Source organism: Oncorhynchus mykiss, chromosome 26 (genome assembly GCF_013265735.2).
Source record: "Oncorhynchus mykiss isolate Arlee chromosome 26, USDA_OmykA_1.1, whole genome shotgun sequence".
Lineage (NCBI taxonomy): Eukaryota > Metazoa > Chordata > Actinopteri > Salmoniformes > Salmonidae > Oncorhynchus > Oncorhynchus mykiss.
In genome coordinates this window covers 14,357,565-14,377,417 of record NC_048590.1, presented here as the reverse complement: position 1 = coordinate 14,377,417, position 19,853 = coordinate 14,357,565, and the positions used below count along the sequence as shown (strand labels likewise).

At 40.7% G+C, this 19,853-nt stretch overlaps 1 protein-coding gene across 4 annotated transcripts in view; it reads left to right on the top strand.

The window, feature by feature from the left end:
- The first annotated feature begins 8,544 nt into the window (after nt 1-8,544).
- LOC110506271 (sodium- and chloride-dependent glycine transporter 2-like) overlaps nt 8,545-19,853 on the top strand; it is a 50,570-nt gene continuing 39,261 nt past the window's right edge. Inside the window, exons 1-9 of one of the 4 annotated variants that reach the window (XM_036964285.1) lie at nt 8,545-8,828; nt 9,852-10,322; nt 11,614-11,752; nt 12,958-13,089; nt 13,271-13,444; nt 16,235-16,385; nt 16,918-17,050; nt 17,287-17,421; nt 17,544-17,647. In XM_036964285.1, the coding sequence (XP_036820180.1) occupies nt 8,826-8,828; nt 9,852-10,322; nt 11,614-11,752; nt 12,958-13,089; nt 13,271-13,444; nt 16,235-16,385; nt 16,918-17,050; nt 17,287-17,421; nt 17,544-17,647 (1,442 nt within the window). In that variant the 5' untranslated portion in view covers nt 8,545-8,825. Of the gene's footprint in view, nt 8,829-9,457; nt 9,750-9,851; nt 10,323-11,613; nt 11,753-12,957; nt 13,090-13,270; nt 13,445-16,234; nt 16,386-16,917; nt 17,051-17,286; nt 17,422-17,543; nt 17,648-19,853 lie in introns of those variants that run through there. The other 3 variants (XM_036964282.1, XM_036964284.1, XM_036964283.1) reach the window with 3 other exon arrangements.

The following is a 19,853-nucleotide window of genomic DNA, read 5'->3' as shown; positions in this document are numbered from 1 at the left end:
AGTGCCTTGCGAAAGTATTCGGCCCCCTTGAACTTTGCGACCTTTTGCCACATTTCAGGCTTCAAACATAAAGATATAAAACTGTATTTTTTTGTGAAGAATCAACAACAAGTGGGACACAATCATGAAGTGGAACGACATTTATTGGATATTTCAAACTTTTTTAACAAATCAAAAACTGAAAAATTGGGCGTGCAAAATTATTCAGCCCCTTTACTTTCAGTGCAGCAAACTCTCTCCAGAAGTTCAGTGAGGATCTCTGAATGATCCAATGTTGACCTAAATGACTAATGATGATAAATACAATCCACCTGTGTGTAATCAAGTCTCCGTATAAATGCACCTGCACTGTGATAGTCTCAGAGGTCCGTTAAAAGCGCAGAGAGCATCATGAAGAACAAGGAACACACCAGGCAGGTCCGAGATACTGTTGTGAAGAAGTTTAAAGCCGGATTTGGATACAAAAAGATTTCCCAAGCTTTAAACATCCCAAGGAGCACTGTGCAAGCGATAATATTGAAATGGAAAGAGTATCAGACCACTGCAAATCTACCAAGACCTGGCCGTCCCTCTAAACTTTCAGCTCATACAAGGAGAAGACTGATCAGAGATGCAGCCAAGAGGCCCATGATCACTCTGGATGAACTGCAGAGATCTACAGCTGAGGTGGGAGACTCTGTCCATAGGACAACAATCAGTCGTATATTGCACAAATCTGGCCTTTATGGAAGAGTGGCAAGAAGAAAGCCATTTCTTAAAGATATCCATAAAAAGTGTCGTTTAAAGTTTGCCACAAGCCACCTGGGAGACACACCAAACATGTGGAAGAAGGTGCTCTGGTCAGATGAAACCAAAATTGAACTTTTTGGCAACAATGCAAAACGTTATGTTTGGCGTAAAAGCAACACAGCTGAACACACCATCCCCACTGTCAAACATGGTGGTGGCAGCATCATGGTTTGGGCCTGCTTTTCTTCAACAGGGACAGGGAAGATGGTTAAAATTGATGGGAAGATGGATGGAGCCAAATACAGGACCATTCTGGAAGAAAACCTGATGGAGTCTGCAAAAGACCTGAGACTGGGACAGAGATTTGTCTTCCAACAAGACAATGATCCAAAACATAAAGCAAAATCTACAATGGAATGGTTCAAAAATAAACATATCCAGGTGTTAGAATGGCCAAGTCAAAGTCCAGACCTGAATCCAATCGAGAATCTGTGGAAAGAACTGAAAACTGCTGTTCACAAATGCTCTCCATCCAACCTCACTGAGCTCGAGCTGTTTTGCAAGGAGGAATGGGAAAAAATGTCAGTCTCTCGATGTGCAAAACTGATAGAGACATACCCCAAGCGACTTACAGCTGTAATCGCAGCAAAAGATGGCGCTACAAAGTATTAACTTAAGGGGGCTGAATAATTTTGCACGCCCAATTTTTCAGTTTTTGATTTGTTAAAAAAGTTTGAAATATCCAATAAATGTCGTTCCACTTCATGATTGTGTCCCACTCGTTGTTGATTCTTCACAAAAAAATACAGTTTTATATCTTTATGTTTGAAGCCTGAAATGTGGCAAAAGGTCGCAAAGTTCAAGGGGGCCGAATACTTTCGCAAGGCACTGTACCTATTAATAAACACATTCCCTCATACAAAATCTGAGTTGATTTTCTTAGAAAGTGCCATTTCTTAAAATTGTTTATACTTCGCTGTGGAAACTTAAATGTGGAAACTTCTTAAATCAGTTATGCACAGGGTCAACATTTTCCTGTGAGATTCCCACTTCGTCCTCGTTTGCCCTCCCCTTTTATGTACATTATTCTTGCAATTATTCTTGCATACTTTTCATAAGGTTGCCATCTGTTCTCCCTATTGTAGACCAACCAACCTGGAAATGTTTTATGTATGTTTTGCTTGTTAAAGGCTGTCATCTATGCTAGATCAAACAATGATGGGGTGATACAAAGTTAGGCTGGATAACGTTAATTTTCGATTTATAAGGCCATTTTCACTGGGTTACAGGTCAAATCTGGTGAAAATGGGCATAATGGAAATAGTAATAGATTTAGGTTAAATATCCAGAAATTCTGAACAAAAACTGGAGTGGCTTATCAAACAAACACGTAGACTATGGAATGGATGCATTAATAGTTACTTTTCATAAATGTCTATGCTTGAAGACATGCGAATAACAGAAAGGTTGTTGTCTGATGTTTTCAGCTACAGTTGTGGTCTGTAGCATCACCAAGTACCCTTCTCAGATGATGTAGACCGGGGTGCTCCAACCCTCTTCTTGGGGAACTACCCTCCAGTAGGGTTTCATTCCTTTGGCAGCGATTACAGCCTCAAGTCTTCTTGGGTATGACGCTACAAACTTGGCATAACTGTATTTGGGGAATTTCTCCTCTTCTCTGCAGATCCTCTCAGGCTTACAGGTTGTATGGGGAGCGTTGCTGCACAGCTATTTTCAGGTCTCTCCTGTTCGATGACAAGCATACTGATAACATGATGCAGCCACCACCATGCTTGAAAATATGATGTGATGTGTTAGATCGGGTTCAAGTCCCGGCTCTTGTTGGGCCACTCAAGGACATTCAGAGACTCCCAAAGATACTCCTGCGTTGTCTTGGCTGTGTGCTTAGGGTCGTTGTCCTGTTAGAAGGTGAACCTTCACCCCCCCCCCCCCCCCCCCCCCCCCATCTGAGGTCCTGAGCATTCTAGAGCAGGTTTTCATCAAGAATCTCTCTTTAATTTGCTCCGTTCCTCTTTCCGTTGATCCTGACTAGTCTCACTGTCACTGCCGCTGAAAAGCATCCCCACAGCATGATACTGCCTCCACCATGCTTTGCTTAGGGATGGTGCCAGGTTTTCTCACTACGTGACGCTTGGCATTCAGGCCAAAGAGTTCAATCTTGGTTTCATCAGACCAGATAATATTTTTTCTCATGGCCTGAGAGTTCTTTAGGTGCCTGTTGGCAAACTCCAAGTGGGCTGTCATGTGCCTTTTACTGAGGTGTGGTATTTTTTACCCATCCCTAGCAAATACAGGTGATTAAACTAATTGCATTCTAAACTGAAGATCATGAGTTGGTTGACTATTGGAGTCAGGTGTTGGGGAAAAAGTGTGATACCAACTAGGTCCCCGAGGACTGGAGTTGCCCATCCCTGATTAATATTGATGTGTTCAGTAAATGTGGTCACAGTCTGTGACTATCCTATTTGGCTGCATGCATGTACATTTCAACCCTTAAAAATGGCATTACAGTTTCAGTATCTCTGGCCCAGAAAGTCGGATTCTTACGAGGTAAAGTTCTCCTGTTTCAGTGGGGTCAACTGCAGTTTTCTCACAGGGTTTATGTCAGGGGTCTCCAACCCTGTTCCTGGAGAGCTACTCTCTTGTAGGTTTTCACTCCAACCCCAACTGTAGCTAAACTGGTTCAGTTTATAAACCAGCTAATTATTAGAATCAGGTGTGCTAGATTAGGACCTACAGGACGGTGTCTCTCCAGAAACAGGGTTGGAGAGCCCTGGTCTAGGTCATCTGAAAAGGGTACTTGGTGGTGCTATAGACCACAACTAGCTGAAAAAAATCTGAATGTTCATCCTTTCTGTGTACTTGCATGTCTTAAAGCATAATAACTGTACGAAAAGTAACTTAACGTATCCATTCCATAGTCTGTGTGTTTGTTTGATAATCGACTCAGTTTGGTTGAGAATTTCAGGATATTTTACCTAAATCTATTACAATTTCCATTATGCCCATTTTCACCAGATTTGAACTTTAACCCGTTGAAAATGGTCTTAAACTAAATTGAACATATCCGGCCTAACTTTGTCACCGATCACTATTTGATCTAGCATGGATGACAGCCTTTAACAAGCAAAAGAAAAACAAGCACTTTTTTCCCAGATTGACTGGTCTCCTACTATCAGCATAAAGAGTGCAACCCAATTGGCACCCTTTCCCCTATATAGTGTGCTACTTTAGATCACGACCAACAGAGCTCTGTAGGGAATAGGGTGCCATTTGGGACACATTCATAGTGAGTTTTATTTTGTTGTTTAAAAAAATCTAACAAACCTCCCGCTCTGCATACTCCATTGAGCAGCTCTGCTGACAACAGAATGCTTTTCCACTCTTCCCCTCAGAACATAAATCATAAGTTCTGAAAAAGAAAGGATTGCTGGTTCGTGATCAGGTGGCGACTGTCGCCTCGGATTTGGTTTTGCTTAATAAAGCTATTTTTCCACTTCTGTGTGTCCCACGTCTTTCAATGTGCGTGATATGAATAAATTGTCTTATTGGGGTTCACAGCAAAGTTGTGAAGACCTATTGTTGTTGTCAGAATTGATTTGTTCTTTTTTTGACATAACTCAAGCATAGATTGGTAACTTTTTTCTCATTTGAAAGCTACGGGATTGGTCAAAAGATGACAGTTATTGACAAATTAATAGTTACATTTTACATGTACATTTAATCCACTCCACAGTGGCCTATCAACTTGAAACTTGTCATTGCTATCATGGACATCCCTAAGATGAACCACAATGAATTTGGTATTGATATCTCTAAAAACTAAAACTTTTAACAACTAATTATTTGCATATGTAACGCTAATGCTAAAAATAAACAGCTGCAATCATCTTCTCATGAACCATACGTCAGATTCACTCCAGATTTTGTATTTAAACTCATTACTAAAGTCTTTAATGGTTTTAATAAAAAAATAGTTGAGGCATTTAAATCTGGCAGCACTGTACCTGTAAATGTACGTTAGCACATATGCTAATCTTCTCACAATTTCCACAGATTGTGCAGTGCCTTCAGACAGTATTCATGCCCCTCGACATAGTCCACATTTTGTTGTTACAACCTGAATTCAAAATTTACTAAATTGATTTTCTCTACACACGATACCCCATAATGACAAAGTGAAAACATGTTTTTAGAAATGTTTGCAAATTTATTGAAAATGAAATACAGAAATATCTCATTTACATAAGTATTCACACCCCTGACTCAATATTTTGTAAGAGCAATTTTCTCACAGGGTTTATGACTCTTTTGGTGTAATTCTAAGAGCTTTGCACACCTGGATTGTACAATATGTGCCCATTATTATTTTAAAAATTCTTCAAGTTGCCAGACTTCAAGTAGTGCCATAGATTTTTAAGATGATTTAAGTCAAAACTGTAACTAGGCCACTCAGGAACATTCAATGTCGTCTTGGTAAGCAACTCCAGTGTCGATTTGGCCGTGTGTTTTAGGTTATTGTCATGCTGAAAGGTGCATTTGTCTCCCAGTGTCTATTGGAAAGCAGACTGAACCAGGTTTTCCTTTAGGATTTTGCCTGTGCTTATAGATGTATTCTGTTTCTTTTTATCCTAGACGATGACAAGCATACTGATAACATGATGCAGCCACCACCATGCTTGAAAATATGATGTGATGTGTTAGATTTGCCCCAAACATGACGCTTTGTATTCAGGACAAAAAGTTCATTTCTTTCATACATTTTTTTAACAGTGTTCCTTAAGTGCCTTGTTGCAAACAAGATGCTTGCTTCTTTTGATTCTGTCATTTAAGTTAGCATTGTGGAGTAACTACAGTGTTGTTGAGCCGTCCTCAGTTTTCTCATATCACGATTAAACTCTATAACTGTTTTAAAATCACCATTGGCCTCATGGTGAAATCCCTGAGCAGTTTCCTTCTTTTCTGGCAACTGAGTAAGGAAGGACACCTATATCTTTGTAGTGATTGGGTGTATTGATACACCATCCAAAGTCTAATAACTTTACCATGTTCAAAGGGATATTATTCAGCGTCAGCTTTATCATTTTTTTTACACATCTACCAATCGGTGCCCCTCTTTGTGAGGCATTGAAAAACCTCCCTGGTCTTTGCGGTTGAATCTGTGCTTGAAATTCACTACTTGATTAAGGGAACTTACAATGATCTGTATGTGTAGGCTACAGAGATGGGATAGTCATTAAAAAATGATGTAACCACTATTATTGAACACAGAACGAGTCCATGCAACTTATTATGCAATTTATTAAGCACAAGCGGGTTGAATACTTATTGACTCAAGACATTTCAGCATTACATTTTTTATTAATTTCTAAAATGTCCTAGAAACAAAATTCCACTTTGACATTATGGGGTATTGTGTGTAGATCAGTGACACAACAGCTCAACTTAATCCATTTTAAACACAAGCTGTAACACAACAAATTGTGGAAAAAGTAAAGGGGTGTGAATACTTTCTGAAGGCACTGTATGTTGCATTATAGAATTATAGCTCTGCTCAGTGATTTCTGCATACCAGGTCACCAACAAAACTTTAACAATAGTGCAAATCCATGCCAACGCCACTTGATTTCCATGACATGTCTTGCTTACAGATTATCTGAAATATCACTAGATCAAACAATGTTTTCTGCCTGAGCCAAAATATAAGGCAAAAGAAAGAGTGCCTGGCCTTCAGTGGAGGCCAGAAATGAGCCTGTCCTCCTATACCTCCTCCCACCAGCCTCCTCTGATCTCATCATCTCCAAATCCAACCTCCACCGTTTTGGCAATAGGGTGTTCTCCAGGGCATCACCCAGACTATGCAACTCCATGCCTTCATCTGTCTGTGGTGGTTGGTAACCACTGGTTATGTAATTGGTTTAAATCAGAATTTGGACTATAGCATACTTTGCTGTCACACCGGTGAATATTTGATTAGCACAAATCAAATCTTTCCATGTGTGAAGTGTTGCATTAAAGTAACGCCATACCCACTTCAAGATCTTAAACTTTTCAAATATAATATCTATGGAATATATGGATAATATTAATTCATTTTTTTTTTAAAGTGTTTGCTCCAAAGTATGGGCTTGTTGTTTTGTTTTTTATTTATTGTTTTCATTTTTATTATTGTTGTTTAATGTTTAATAGACCTAATTAAAATGTCAACATTGGTCTATACATTTGAGAAATCTTAAATTACCCATGGATGTTTTGTGTCATTAGATTATATTTATTATTTGTATTATTAATATTGCTAAATGTCGTCAATAATAAAATGTTCAAAAACTTAAGGTTTTTAATCCTTTTTTATTTTATTTTCAATAAGGTTCCTCGAGGAACCCTACATTTCAAAAAGGTTCCCCCACAGTGGGAACTCAAAGTACGTCTCCTGCCGTCTCCCATTCTGTGTATTGGGGAAGGTGTGAGAAGTACAAGGAAAGAGGGGAAAAATCAATTACAATTATTCCCTGTTGACAAAGTAATTAAACCTTGGAGCAGCCAGCTAATTTTGCAGCGCGAGGCCCTTATCTGTTATGGCCCAGATTTACGAGGTGCGCTCGCCACACAGGCGCAGCTTTGCGTGCAGGTGATTATCGCACATTTAATAAGGCACGCGGAGTACAGTGACGCGCTCGTTTAAAGACACTGCGAGGTCGGTGGACCGGTACAGCCGGGTTGGGTGTTATTCGGATTATTTATCTTTCTCAGGGGTTTGGGTTGGTTGCATAACAGTTGTCTGAATAACAACACAATAGGATGCTCATCGGGTATTTTTCGCACGAGAATGAACCAATTTTGAATGAGGGCTACATTTCGTTAACAAAGAAGAAAAAGCTGAACAATGCCGTGCGCAATGCAGTATTTTAGGGCAGGCTATTTGTGGTGCTGGGAAAGTTCCAAAGCCTCCAGTGTAGCGCGATACCCCAATGACCACGTGTAAAAATAAAAAAAAGTGTCCTTCTTGCGTAAGAGATTAACAAATGAGTAGCTTCAGTTGTTTCATGAAGACCTCGCCCACTTTTTTCTACACTTGATCAGTGCTTGTCTCGGTGACGCACACAGAAACGTATAACCCTATATCGCATGTGTGCTTAAATTCCTTGAAGCATAGTAAAGCCTATATATAGCCCGGAGGCTTACAAAAAATACGTTGCAGCAGTCTGCAGTTTTTGTCATCACACACTTCAGAAATATTTGTACAAGGATAATGGTGTAAATAATTGTTATGGTGGATATTTTAACCTTTGATAAATATACAGTATAGCCCAAACTGAATAGCCTGTAAAAAAACATTACTAACACAGGCTTTATGGAAACGAAAAATCATATTTTAATATTGATAATCATATGTCGTAGCCTATATAATTATGTGTTCCTAATATTAAAATATAGGCTAAATAAGTAATATATGATACTAGATGTTAAGCTACATGTTCAGAGTTTTCAACATATTACTTTCGTAATAAATGTTCAATAGCATAAATGCATAAAAGTAGGCATATTTACAACACAATAAACCCCATAGTTTAGCAAAAATAGAAACCATTTAACGAAATAGTTTCCCCATCAGTGTCGTCGTATCTCCCACGAATGGTAAATTTTCGCTCACGAATTGCAGTGCTTGCATGCATTCTCCATCCCCAAAATATATGTAGACCTACATGCAAATCCTGCCTAGCGCGTGTGTACGTACACATGCCCTCGAGAAAAGTGTATTATTAATCAGCTGGTGAATGAGTCAGTCCAAACACGCACACACTGAGCGGTATGTGCGTGGACAACATGGGCACGATCCTGCGCGTCTTCGCCCGGTGTCGCTTTAAAAATCAGAATCCAAGGCCAATGATTTATCAAACTCTTATTATCAAGAAAATGTCAAGCGAAGGGCACCTTGCTCCGCACTGACGCAAACCCAATCTTTCCCACTGAGGTATAGAAAGCTTTACACTAAGCACGGCCAAATCCACTCCTACTTCTTCCAGTTCTCTTTACAGCTGTTTTTCAACGTCAGCACGTCTTAAGCATCTTCACAAATGGTGAGTAGGCTAAATACTTTGTTTCTTTTTTTTAAATTCTACATTACATTTGTCATTCAAGTTATCTTATTTATCTAAATGGTTGAAGCAGTCTAAGTTCGTTTTGTTGAAATATTTTCATTTATTCAAACTGCGTGCTGGATAATGGGTTATATTTAGTAGCCGCGTTTGCCCATTGTGCAAAAACTTTTCAGAACTTGCATTCACTTTGGCAATCTCTGAGCAAAAGATGCATTAAGTTCAATCGAAAACACTTGTATTTCGTTCGATATTTTCCAATCAAGGACTACACGTAGGGCTATTTGTCTTGAATGTATTTGTTTTCAATTTCAGATAAACGAAATCAGAGCGTGTCCTTTTAATAGCCTATATGCAAGGTGCTAGATAAAACACGCAGGAACGGTATCTCTTTTTAAAAAAAATGTAAACTTCAATTTAAATGTAGCACGTTTGTGTTTAGAAATCCCGCGCTCTCTTATATTGCTTTGTTTCCTCTTGGTTAGGGTATATATGCGGAGATAGTCATTTGTATTTCTGCACGCCCGAGTCCTCTCAGAGCTGTAGCCTGGTGCCAGTGATCATACATGCCTGCCAGGGAGAGGGGAGCTGTCAAGAGCCCGGCAGCTTGTCTATTGCCCATAAAAATCAGTAGCTGTGGAGCTGAATGACATGGGGGGAATGGGGCGTAAAATTAAAGAATCTTGCGAACAGGAGAAGCAAACTCCCGCAGACCGTGATCTGAAGCCCAGAGCAGCGGAGCCAAAACATGCGACAAAGGGCTTTTAAAATACTGCAGAAACAACCACCACTGCTGCATTCGTTTTTATTGTAGGTGATTAGCCTATAGGTTTGATCTGAACATAGTAGCGCTAAAATAATTTAATTCTCAATTCATATCCTAGTAGTGCTAACACCGACCTGGTAAATGCATCTTAAAGTGTTTCTGTTTGTAAAACATTTTTATATATTTGTTTTATCCCTTGTCTTTTGTGCTAAGCCTCATCTGTAAATGACATTTTGCAGGATTTCTCCGACCAGAGAGAGATGACCAAACAGCCGGCCAATGCTCCTACCGGTTTTAAACCGTTGCACCAGCCGGAGGGAGCGGTGGGAGTTTCAGCAAACAAACCGTACAATGCCCTTAACCAAACGTCCGCCGCTCACCCGGCCCCTCAGCCAGCACCATCCAACGAGAGCAAAACTTTCTGTCCCACGGAAAATAAACCGGGAGAAGTCAGTAAAGTCTATGGAACATTTAAAAATGCCGCTCCGGCGGTGCCTGGATCAGTGGCTGCGAACTCGGCCTTACGTAAGAATTCCACCAGCTCAGTTGGTGGTTCTGCTGCCCGGGTTGTCCCTGTCCAGTGCGGGGACCCGCTTAGAGCTACCGGAGATCAAAACAATGCGTCGGGCAACTGGACCACCATGAGTCAGACCACCATCATTCTGGGCGCAGATGGCAACACGTCTGTTCAGCCCGGCGCCGTGACGGGGGTAAGTGGGCTCAAACGAATTGTTTCGATACGGGAGGATAGCCCAACCAGGGTCAGGAGAGCTTAGAGGGGGGTTTCTGGATTACAAGACGAACCGCGGTTTGGAGTGAATGGTGATCTATCTGACATGCAACCTGTATTGCCTATTAAGATAGAGAATTGGCTGTGGTGTTATCGGGTCTTTCACGGATAAGGAGGCCGAGGTGGGGGTGACATGCTGCGGCTGAGAAGTTGTAATTACCGTCCCATGGGACTCCTGAGATAGTCCAGCTCTGGAGCCTGACGCTGAGGGGTGATTTGAGAGAATATGATCTATATAGCCTATTCAAGTGAGTTTCCATTTGCGATGGCCAGATGCAGTAACCATAGGTTGCAATTGTCTATAAATCGAATAGAATTCACCAATATAATAGTTTAGAATAATTCCCAGTTATTGTAGGAAATTATCAAAATATAGGAACGAAAAAGGTAGGCTATCGATTTCGATGTTCTGACCCTCTGCCTTTGGCTAGAATAGACTATCTATTTGACACAATTCTGTCACCAAAAGTTGGTCTAAAACGTCATCCTGAAAGTGCTGAATGGAAAGAATCTTCCCACTGCAGTGAGATAAAGGAATATGCCTACTGTAAAATGGTTGTTTGTGTATCAGCGTACGGTAATGGTATATCCCCCCGCACTGCGCTGCTCCGTGTGTCATGTATAGATAGAAAGAGGGATAGAAACCCCGCATCATGCTCTCTCGGGATTGGTCTCAGTAAACCCATGACAGCGCTTGGCAATGGGTTACATAAGGCTGCGCATTCTGCCCATTGTTCCAATCCCCGCGAGGGCATTCCTCGCCACTCTCCTCTCTCCCCTCCTCTCACTCTAGTCTCCCGCCCGTGCGCCTTTCTGACAGTGCTCCATTGATAAGCTTGGTCCCGGTCTCCCTACCCCTCTCTCCTACCCCTCTTGGCACGGAATCAGAAATGAGGAAATTTGAATGATCCGTATTTATGAATATTCAGATGAATTTGTCCTGTCATGTTTTAAAATGCTCGCATCAATCAAATAGTGGTATTCCCGCGATTGTTGTGTGCGTTGAAGCGGAGTGCATTTGTATTTTCTGACTGTTGCAAATAGCCTATACTTGTGGCCAATTTAATAGATCGAATAACGAAACGAGTCGTTCGCCCAGAAAGGCAAGGGGTTTGGGATCTGAGACGTTTTAATGATAGGCTATACTAAATTGAAGTCCAATATGGTTACTTAATGTACATGAAACCACTAAAATCCACTGTTTTTCCCAGGAGGACGAGAGTGGAGATGAGAATAAGGCCAGGGGAAACTGGACTAATAAATTGGATTTCATCCTGTCCATGGTTGGTTATGCCGTGGGACTGGGAAACGTGTGGAGGTTTCCATACCTTGCCTTCCAAAATGGTGGAGGTAAGGGGAGTGTTGAGTTGAGAATGTACCTGCACTGCAAATGTCACTAAAGTTGTAAATGCACAAGCACCTAAATGCGGAAAATAAATAAAACATATCCCAAAACTTATCAGTGTTATTTGACTTAGATATTCCATTGCTCCACAATGATAGATTTAGATGTTTGGCATCACCCATAATTGATATGAACGAAATTGACGATTTAATTAAATTCGAGGAACACAATGGGAATAAGTCGATTTAATTGTGTTCATATCCTGGATGATTTGTATGGTTGTTTTGCCATTGTTTAAAGAACAGTATGCTTAACGTATTTTAACATTGTCAAACGAAAATACATTACTTTAATTAATTCCCTTGCTAGGCTATATCATTGGAGTTGAAATGAGTGTCGGAAAACATATTCTTGACTTTCCTGTTTGTTTGCTTTTGCTTCTCAAAGAAAATAGGCGACTTTTTATTATGACACATTTTCTAAACAGTTATAGAACGCGTCTAGCTAACATTATTTTTCAGCTTCTAGGAGACTACTCTTTCTCGTGGATTTTAGTTCATTTATTTGGGCTTTATGATTGATAATCAGATCTGTAAATAAAATATTATGTATATTATTATAATTATTATTATTACTAGGCCTATCTTCATTTCAATTTAGTTTGGTCTACACTCATTAATGACCTTATACAACTAATTAGGCTACATGCAAAGGAAGCAAATAAGTATAACACGTGATTTTTTAAATTAGCTTTTTTCTATTACAGCATATTGGATAACTGTCATTCATATTCCACTCACCCAGTTATATGTTACAGCGATAGGTTAAGGCATGATACCGATACTCAAATTTTCCCTATACCCATCATGAGGTTGCTACAACCTAACCTATGAATGAAAGTTTACAACGCAGGTGTTATACTTATTTGCTTCCCTTGCATGTAGCCTAATTAGTTGTATAAGGTAACTACAATATAATAATGCATAGAGTGTAGACCAAACTAAATTGAAATGAAGATAGCCCTAGTAATATGTCACATTTATTTCATTATTACCAGCCATACATAATCTCTTTATTTCATGAGAAAGGAAGTCGAATTAAGTCGATTATAGCCTTCTGTTTAAATCATGTGTGCCAAGTTTGAGTAATCTCTTTTCAGTTGTACCTGTGCGCTACTTTGAAATGCTTCCCCGTTTCCCTGTGTATATAGGTGCTTTTTTGATCCCCTACCTGATAATGTTGTGCCTCGCCGGGATCCCTATCTTTTTATTGGAGGTTTCCCTGGGTCAGTTTGCCAGCCAGGGCCCCGTGTCCGTGTGGAAAGCCATCCCGGCTCTGCAAGGTAAACTGCGCATATACAGGCTGCGATCCAAACTCATAAAGTAACGAATTTAAAACATGTAACATACTCTAACTTCAGAAAAAAAAATGAAAACTACTTATTATGATATAATAACTTTTGATCAAGCTCCTCTGCCTGCTTAAGAGTAATTTATATATTTCGTCTCATTTATTTATTTTAGGTTGCGGGATTGCCATGTTGATAATATCTGTCTTGATAGCCATATACTATAACATTATTATGTGCTGGACACTGTACTACCTGTTCGCTTCGTTGAAGGGCTCACTGCCATGGGCTAACTGTAAGAACGAGTGGAACACGTTGGACTGTAAGGACAAAGACATGCTTCTCTTAGGTAAGACCACAATGCGCCAGAACGCACACACACTATCATGCATGCGCGCACACACATACACATAGGCATCCCATCACCATTGCGCAATGCGCAACGCACCCCTCAGCTAAGGTCTATTTCTGTAACCTGGCCTATAGTGTCGAGTGGCCAGTTATTTTAAGCATTGTTTTCGACTTTAATTTACATCCAAAAGTGCTACTTTTGCTTACTAGGTTTATTATATAGATTTTTATATTTCTTCTGTGGGTCTCAAGTTCTTTTTTCAACTGTGTGTAGGTTACATGTGTGATATTTTTTCTCCTGATTATGTCTTTATTCTACCCTAAACACGTCATGAGCACAAAGCAGTTATACAAAATGTGTATTTTCCATATTAAGGTGTAGGCTAAGTAGACAAATTAGTTTTGCACTCGTGCAATTATGAGTAATTGTTTTTAGGTTACATTGGGCTACAATTTATTGTTAAAAAAGAGGATAAATTGATAAAAGAAAGGCTTCCAGTATGACCGGATAATTTTCTCCCAGTTGCATGGGGAAAAAAAATAAAAATCGAAATTTGATTAAGAAAATGCCTGTTTTGTCTGTTGCATTTGAGTGAATTCAGCACAAAAGTTGCTTGCTTGACACATTTACTGTAGTATAGTTGCTGCAGTGCCGCAGTGTGCGCCAGACTGCCCTCTCCTGGTCAATTACAGTAACTGTACTCTCCCTGGTCTTTCTCCTCTGTATCCTTGAATAGCATTGATCAGTGGCGGTCAGTGCCGTTTCAGATGATTTTTTTTTTATGAGCATGGCCTTATTTCTATTACAGCATATTGGATGACTGTCATTCATATTCCATTCACCCAGTTAAATGTAACAGCGATAGGTTAAGGCTACTACTACATGATACTCAAATTGTCCCTATTCCCATCATGAGGTTTGCTACAACCTAGCCAATGAATGAGAGTTTACAACGTAGGTGCACACAGGTTGAGAGAAGAATTTGATGTGACACATGTACAGACAGTGGCATTCAATACCGCCTTGCACACTCTTGCCTGCATCTAGCTGACAGTGGGTGTGATCATTAATCCAACAGTTGCAAACAAGAGTTTATTTTGGACAAATTCAGTTATGTTTATCCCCGTTTTGCTTCTGCTTGCTTCTGTTTAAGAAATATGTTTTCAACAGAATCGGCTGAATTAATACACCCCTTGTAGTGGCGATCCCCTATGAACTGCCTCTGGCACAGGAGAGAGCTGTCCATAACGCGTCCATAAAAATCAGCTTTCCAAACGTTACTCTTTTGGGGTGGCGTTCCCATTTATTGCGTATATAAATATAAATAGCTCCAAAACCCATATTCCTACACAAAAGGTGCAGAGAGATGCATTCTATAAGCCATCTATGTTATACGGTAAGAACTGTATGTGCTCTCCTCTCACCTGTGCTAAACCTTCCTGGTCACCTGTGCTACCTATATGCACACATGAACAGTGACCCATGACCCCAACATATAGTGCTCTCTAGTGTACAAAACAAGTCAGAACAACCCTTGTCAGACAACATATACACAACTCATAAACAGGCCAAAATGACTACTACACCCCTGATCATGGGTAAATACAGTTCTCAGTTTCATAGCAGCCACATTGTATTCCTTCTCGCATCTACGTTATGTGCTCTCCTCCTTTCACCTCTTCCCTTCAATTGTGGACTTCAATGCACAAGACATCAGCTGTATGACCAGGCAAAAAAAACTTTCCAAGCCAAACCGCTACACACAGCCTACATCATTGTCACCATGTTAGCTAAAGTAACATCATAGGCAGCATAGGTAATATAACTAAATCTAAATCTCTCTCTCTATTTCTCTCTTGCTTCTCCTTCATTTAGGAAGAAATTAATTCGTTGAAAACTATTTTCTTTCTCTCTCTGAGTCAACTACTCATCACATTTTTTTGCACTGCAGTGCTAGCTAGCTGTAGCTTATGCTTTCAGTATTAGATTAATTATCTGATCCTTTGATTGGGTTGACAACATGTCAGTTCATGCTACAAGAGCTCTGATAGGTTGGAGGATGTCCTCCGGAAGTTGTCATAATTACTGTGTAAGTCTATGGAAGGGGGTGAGAACCATGAGCCTCCTAGGTTTTGTATTGTAGTCAATGTACTCATAGGAGGATGGAAGCTAGATGTCCTCCAGCTACACCATGCTACCCTACAGAGTGCTGTTGAGGCTACTGTAGACCTTCTTTGCAAAATATTGTGTTTTAATCAATTATTTGGTGACGTGATTATATTTAGTATAGTTTTATCTAAAAAGGATACATTTTTAAATGTTTACATTTTTTTATGAAATTCACTGAGGAGGATGGTCCTCCCCTTCCTCCTCTGAGGAGTCTGCACTGGCATTGAGGCTGTGTCAACCCGTAGGTTTCATTGGTAATATAACAAACTTATGATGATTATACAAAAGGAAATTAGATCTACTCTGTCAAACATGATTAACGTTTCTACGTTTATTCTAAGTGTACGCTACATTTGGGAAAAAAAGGTTATTTCATAATAAGCACAGCTGGTATTTACAGGTCTGTTACAAGAAAAATAACCATTACACATATAAAACATGCTGGGCAAGAATCTATTCTACATTATACCCACCACCTGAGAAAATTGTGAGAGTTGATACAGTTTTTAAACCAGATTATAAAGATGTCTGTCTGTCTGTCACTGTTGAGATATTTATTTTCTCTGATTCGATACAGTGAATGTAAACCTGTCTGTCTGTCTGTCCTGGTTGTGACAGACACGTGCATCCTCCATGATAAAAACATCACCTCTGTAAAGAACAGCTCGTTCTGCCTGTCGGCTCAAGCCATTGGAAACCTGACCAAACTGGTTAACATGACCTATCCGGATAACAAAACTTACGTCAGCCCCAGCGAGGAGTACTTCAAGTAAGTCAAATCAAAGTTTATTTTTCATATGCAAAGGATACAGTGTAGTGTACACAGTATAATGAAATGCATACTTGCAAGCTCTCCTTGCAAACAATACAACAGCTAAAAAATTATTCAATAAAAATATAGTAATTAAAAAAAAATAATAATAATAATAACTTGCATCATATTTACATAGAGGTTCTATGTTTGAAGTAGGCCTGCTGGCTGATGATACTTGTGATTTCTCATACTATACTGTAAATGCTGGTTTCCTTTCTAACATAATTAGGCCACAGTTATTGGGCTGTATAGACACTATGATTTCCCGCTATTGATTGACATGTAGGAATAATAAATGTCAGATCTGAAATAACTGTTTTATGTGATTGGGAAATAACCTCCTCTCTATCTCTCTCTCGCCCCCCCCCCCCCCCCCCCCCTCTCTCTCTCTCTCTCTATCTCTCTCTCTCTCTCTCTCTATCTCTCTCTCTCTCTCTCTCTCTCTCTCTCTCTCTTCCCCTCTCTCTCTCCCTCTCTCTCTCTCTAGGTATAATGTCTTGCACATCTCCAAAGGGATAGAGTACCCTGGAGACATCCGCTGGCCCCTCGCAGGCTGCTTGTTGCTGGCCTGGTTGATAGTCTACCTCTCCCTGGCCAAAGGAATCAAGTCATCAGGGAAAGTAAGATAAATATCTCTCTCTCTGCTCATGTGGTACCTCCTTTAACCTCCTTTGGATTTGAATAATTTCCCTCTGTGAAATCCCAGAACCATAAAAGAAAGTGTTTAGTTCTGTGAATTAATATGTAATGTTGCTCTCTAGTGGGTTTGTTTTTAAACTAAAAGTGTTGAATCAGTGCATTATCACACAACCTGCTAACTCTCCCTTCGTTTTGTTCTTCCTCTCCCATCTCCTAGGTGGTGTATTTCACAGCTACGTTCCCCTATGTGGTTCTGGTCATTCTGTTGTTCAGAGGAGTGACCCTCCCAGGGGCTGGTGACGGCATCCTCTACTTCATCACACCCAAGTGGGAGAAACTCAATGATGCTAAGGTATACATACACACACGTAAGTGCGCACAGGCACACAAATAGACTCACAGACAAATGCGTTCACACACACATATTTCTCCGCCCATCCTTCTGTGTCTAACAGTGAGTGTGTGTTACTCTAGGTGTGGAAGGATGCTGCCACACAGATCTTCTTCTCTCTGTCAGCAGCCTGGGGAGGCCTCATCACACTGTCTTCTTACAACAAGTTCCACAACAACTGCTACAGGTAAACACTTTTCACTTCTCCCGCCACTGGGAGTGATCTCGAATCCTCTGTCTCGCAATCACATGTGACCGCCCTCTTGACAACATCTTAGCCAGCTGCGCCACCATAAAGCTAGCAACTCTATGGAGCGGGTCTAGAGACATTTCAAACTGAGGAGTGAGGTTACCAATCAACACGATGCAGACTCAAATTGTTGTCGTCACAGCAACCTGCTTTATGTAACATACTATGTTATGTAGCTTTGAAGGTAAACATCTGATTCTATGACAACATACGGTTGTTTTAGAAAGGGTCGTCAAAATGTATAAAAGGTCAAAAATACAGTTCTGATAAATGTAACAGCTGTACAATGGAGCAAGATATTCAACACTTTCGGGATTTTGAAAATGTATCAAATGTTGACTGCACATAAACCATTATATAATTACATCAGAATGATAATACACTGCTCAAAAAAATAAAGGGAACACTAAAATAACACATCCTAGATCTGAATGAATGAAATATTCTAATTAAATACTTTTTTCTTTACATAGTTGAATGTGCTGCCAACAAAATCACACAAAAATTATCAATGGAAACCAAATGGAATCAACCCATGGAGGTCTGGATTTAGAGTCACACTCAAAATTAAAGTGGAAAACCACACTACAGGCTGATCCAACTTTGATGTAATGTCCTTAAAACAAGTCAAAATGAGGCTCGGTAGTGTGTGTGGCCTCCACGTGCCTGTATGACCTCCCTACAACGCCTGTCCAACTCCTGGACAGTCTGTGATGCAACGTGGCGTTGGTGGATGGAGCGAGACATGATTTCCCAGATGTGCTCAATTGGATTCAGGTCTGGGGAACGGGCGGGCCAGTCCATAGCATCAATGCCTTCCTCTTGCAGGAACTGCTGACGCACTCCAGCTACATGAGGTCTAGCATTGTCTTGCATTAGAAGGAACCCAGGGCCAACCGCACCAGCATATGGTCTCACAAGGGGTCTGAGGATCTCATCTCGGTACCTAATGGCAGTCAGGCTACCTCTGGCGAGCACACTGTGCGGCCCCCCAAAGAAATGCCACCCCACACCATGACTGACCCACCGCCAAACCGGTCATGCTGGAGGATGTTGCAGGCAGCAGAACGTTCTCCACGGCGTCTCCAGACTCTGTCACGTCTGTCACATGTGCTCAGTGTGAACCTGCTTTCATCTGTGAAGAGCTCAGGGTGCCAGTGGCGAATTTGCCAATCTTGGTGTTCTCTGGCAAATGCCAAACGTCCTGCACGGTGTTGGGCTGTAAGCACAACCACCACCTGTGGACGTCGGACCCTCATACCACCGTCATGGAGTCTGTTTCTGACCGTTTGAGCAGACACATGCACATTTGTGGCCTGCTGGAGGTCATTTTGCAGGGCTCTGGCAGTGCTCCCCCTTGCACAAAGGCGGAGGTAGCGGTCCTGCTGCTTGGATGTTGCCCTCCTACGGCCTCCTCCACGTCTGCTGATGTACTGGCCTGCCTCCTGGTAGTGCCTCCATCCTCTGGACACTACGCTGACAGACACAGCAAACCTTCTTGCCACAGCTCGCATTGATGTGCCATCCTGGATGAGCTGCACTACCTGAGCCACTTGTGTGGGTTGTAGACTCCGTTTCATGCTACCACTAGAGTGAAAGCACCGCCAGCATTCAAAAGTGACCAAAACATCAGCCAGGAAGCATAGGAACTGAGAAGTGGTCTGTGGTCCACACCTGCAGAACCACTCCTTTATTGGGGGTGTCTTGCTAATTGCCTATAATTTCCACCTGTTGTCTATTCCATTTGCACAACAGCATGTGCAATTCATTGTCAATCAGTGTTGCTTCCTAAGTGGACAGTTTGATTTCACAGAAGTGTGATTGACTTGGAGTTGCATTGTGTTGTTTAAGTGTTCCCTTTATTTTTTTGAGCAGTGTATATATAATGTATAAATATATACAATTTAGCAGACGCTGTTATCCAAAGTGACTTACAGTCATTCGTGCATACATTTCACGTATGGGTAGTTCCAGGAATTAAACCCACTATCCTGGCATTGCAAGCGCCTTGCTCTACCAACTAAACTACAGAGCACTTTGAATGAGAGACATGAAATCAATAATATCCAGGAATTTGGTGGGAATTTAGGTAATTTCAAATATTTAAAAAAATGTATTTTTTGAAACAACACATGCCACCTTT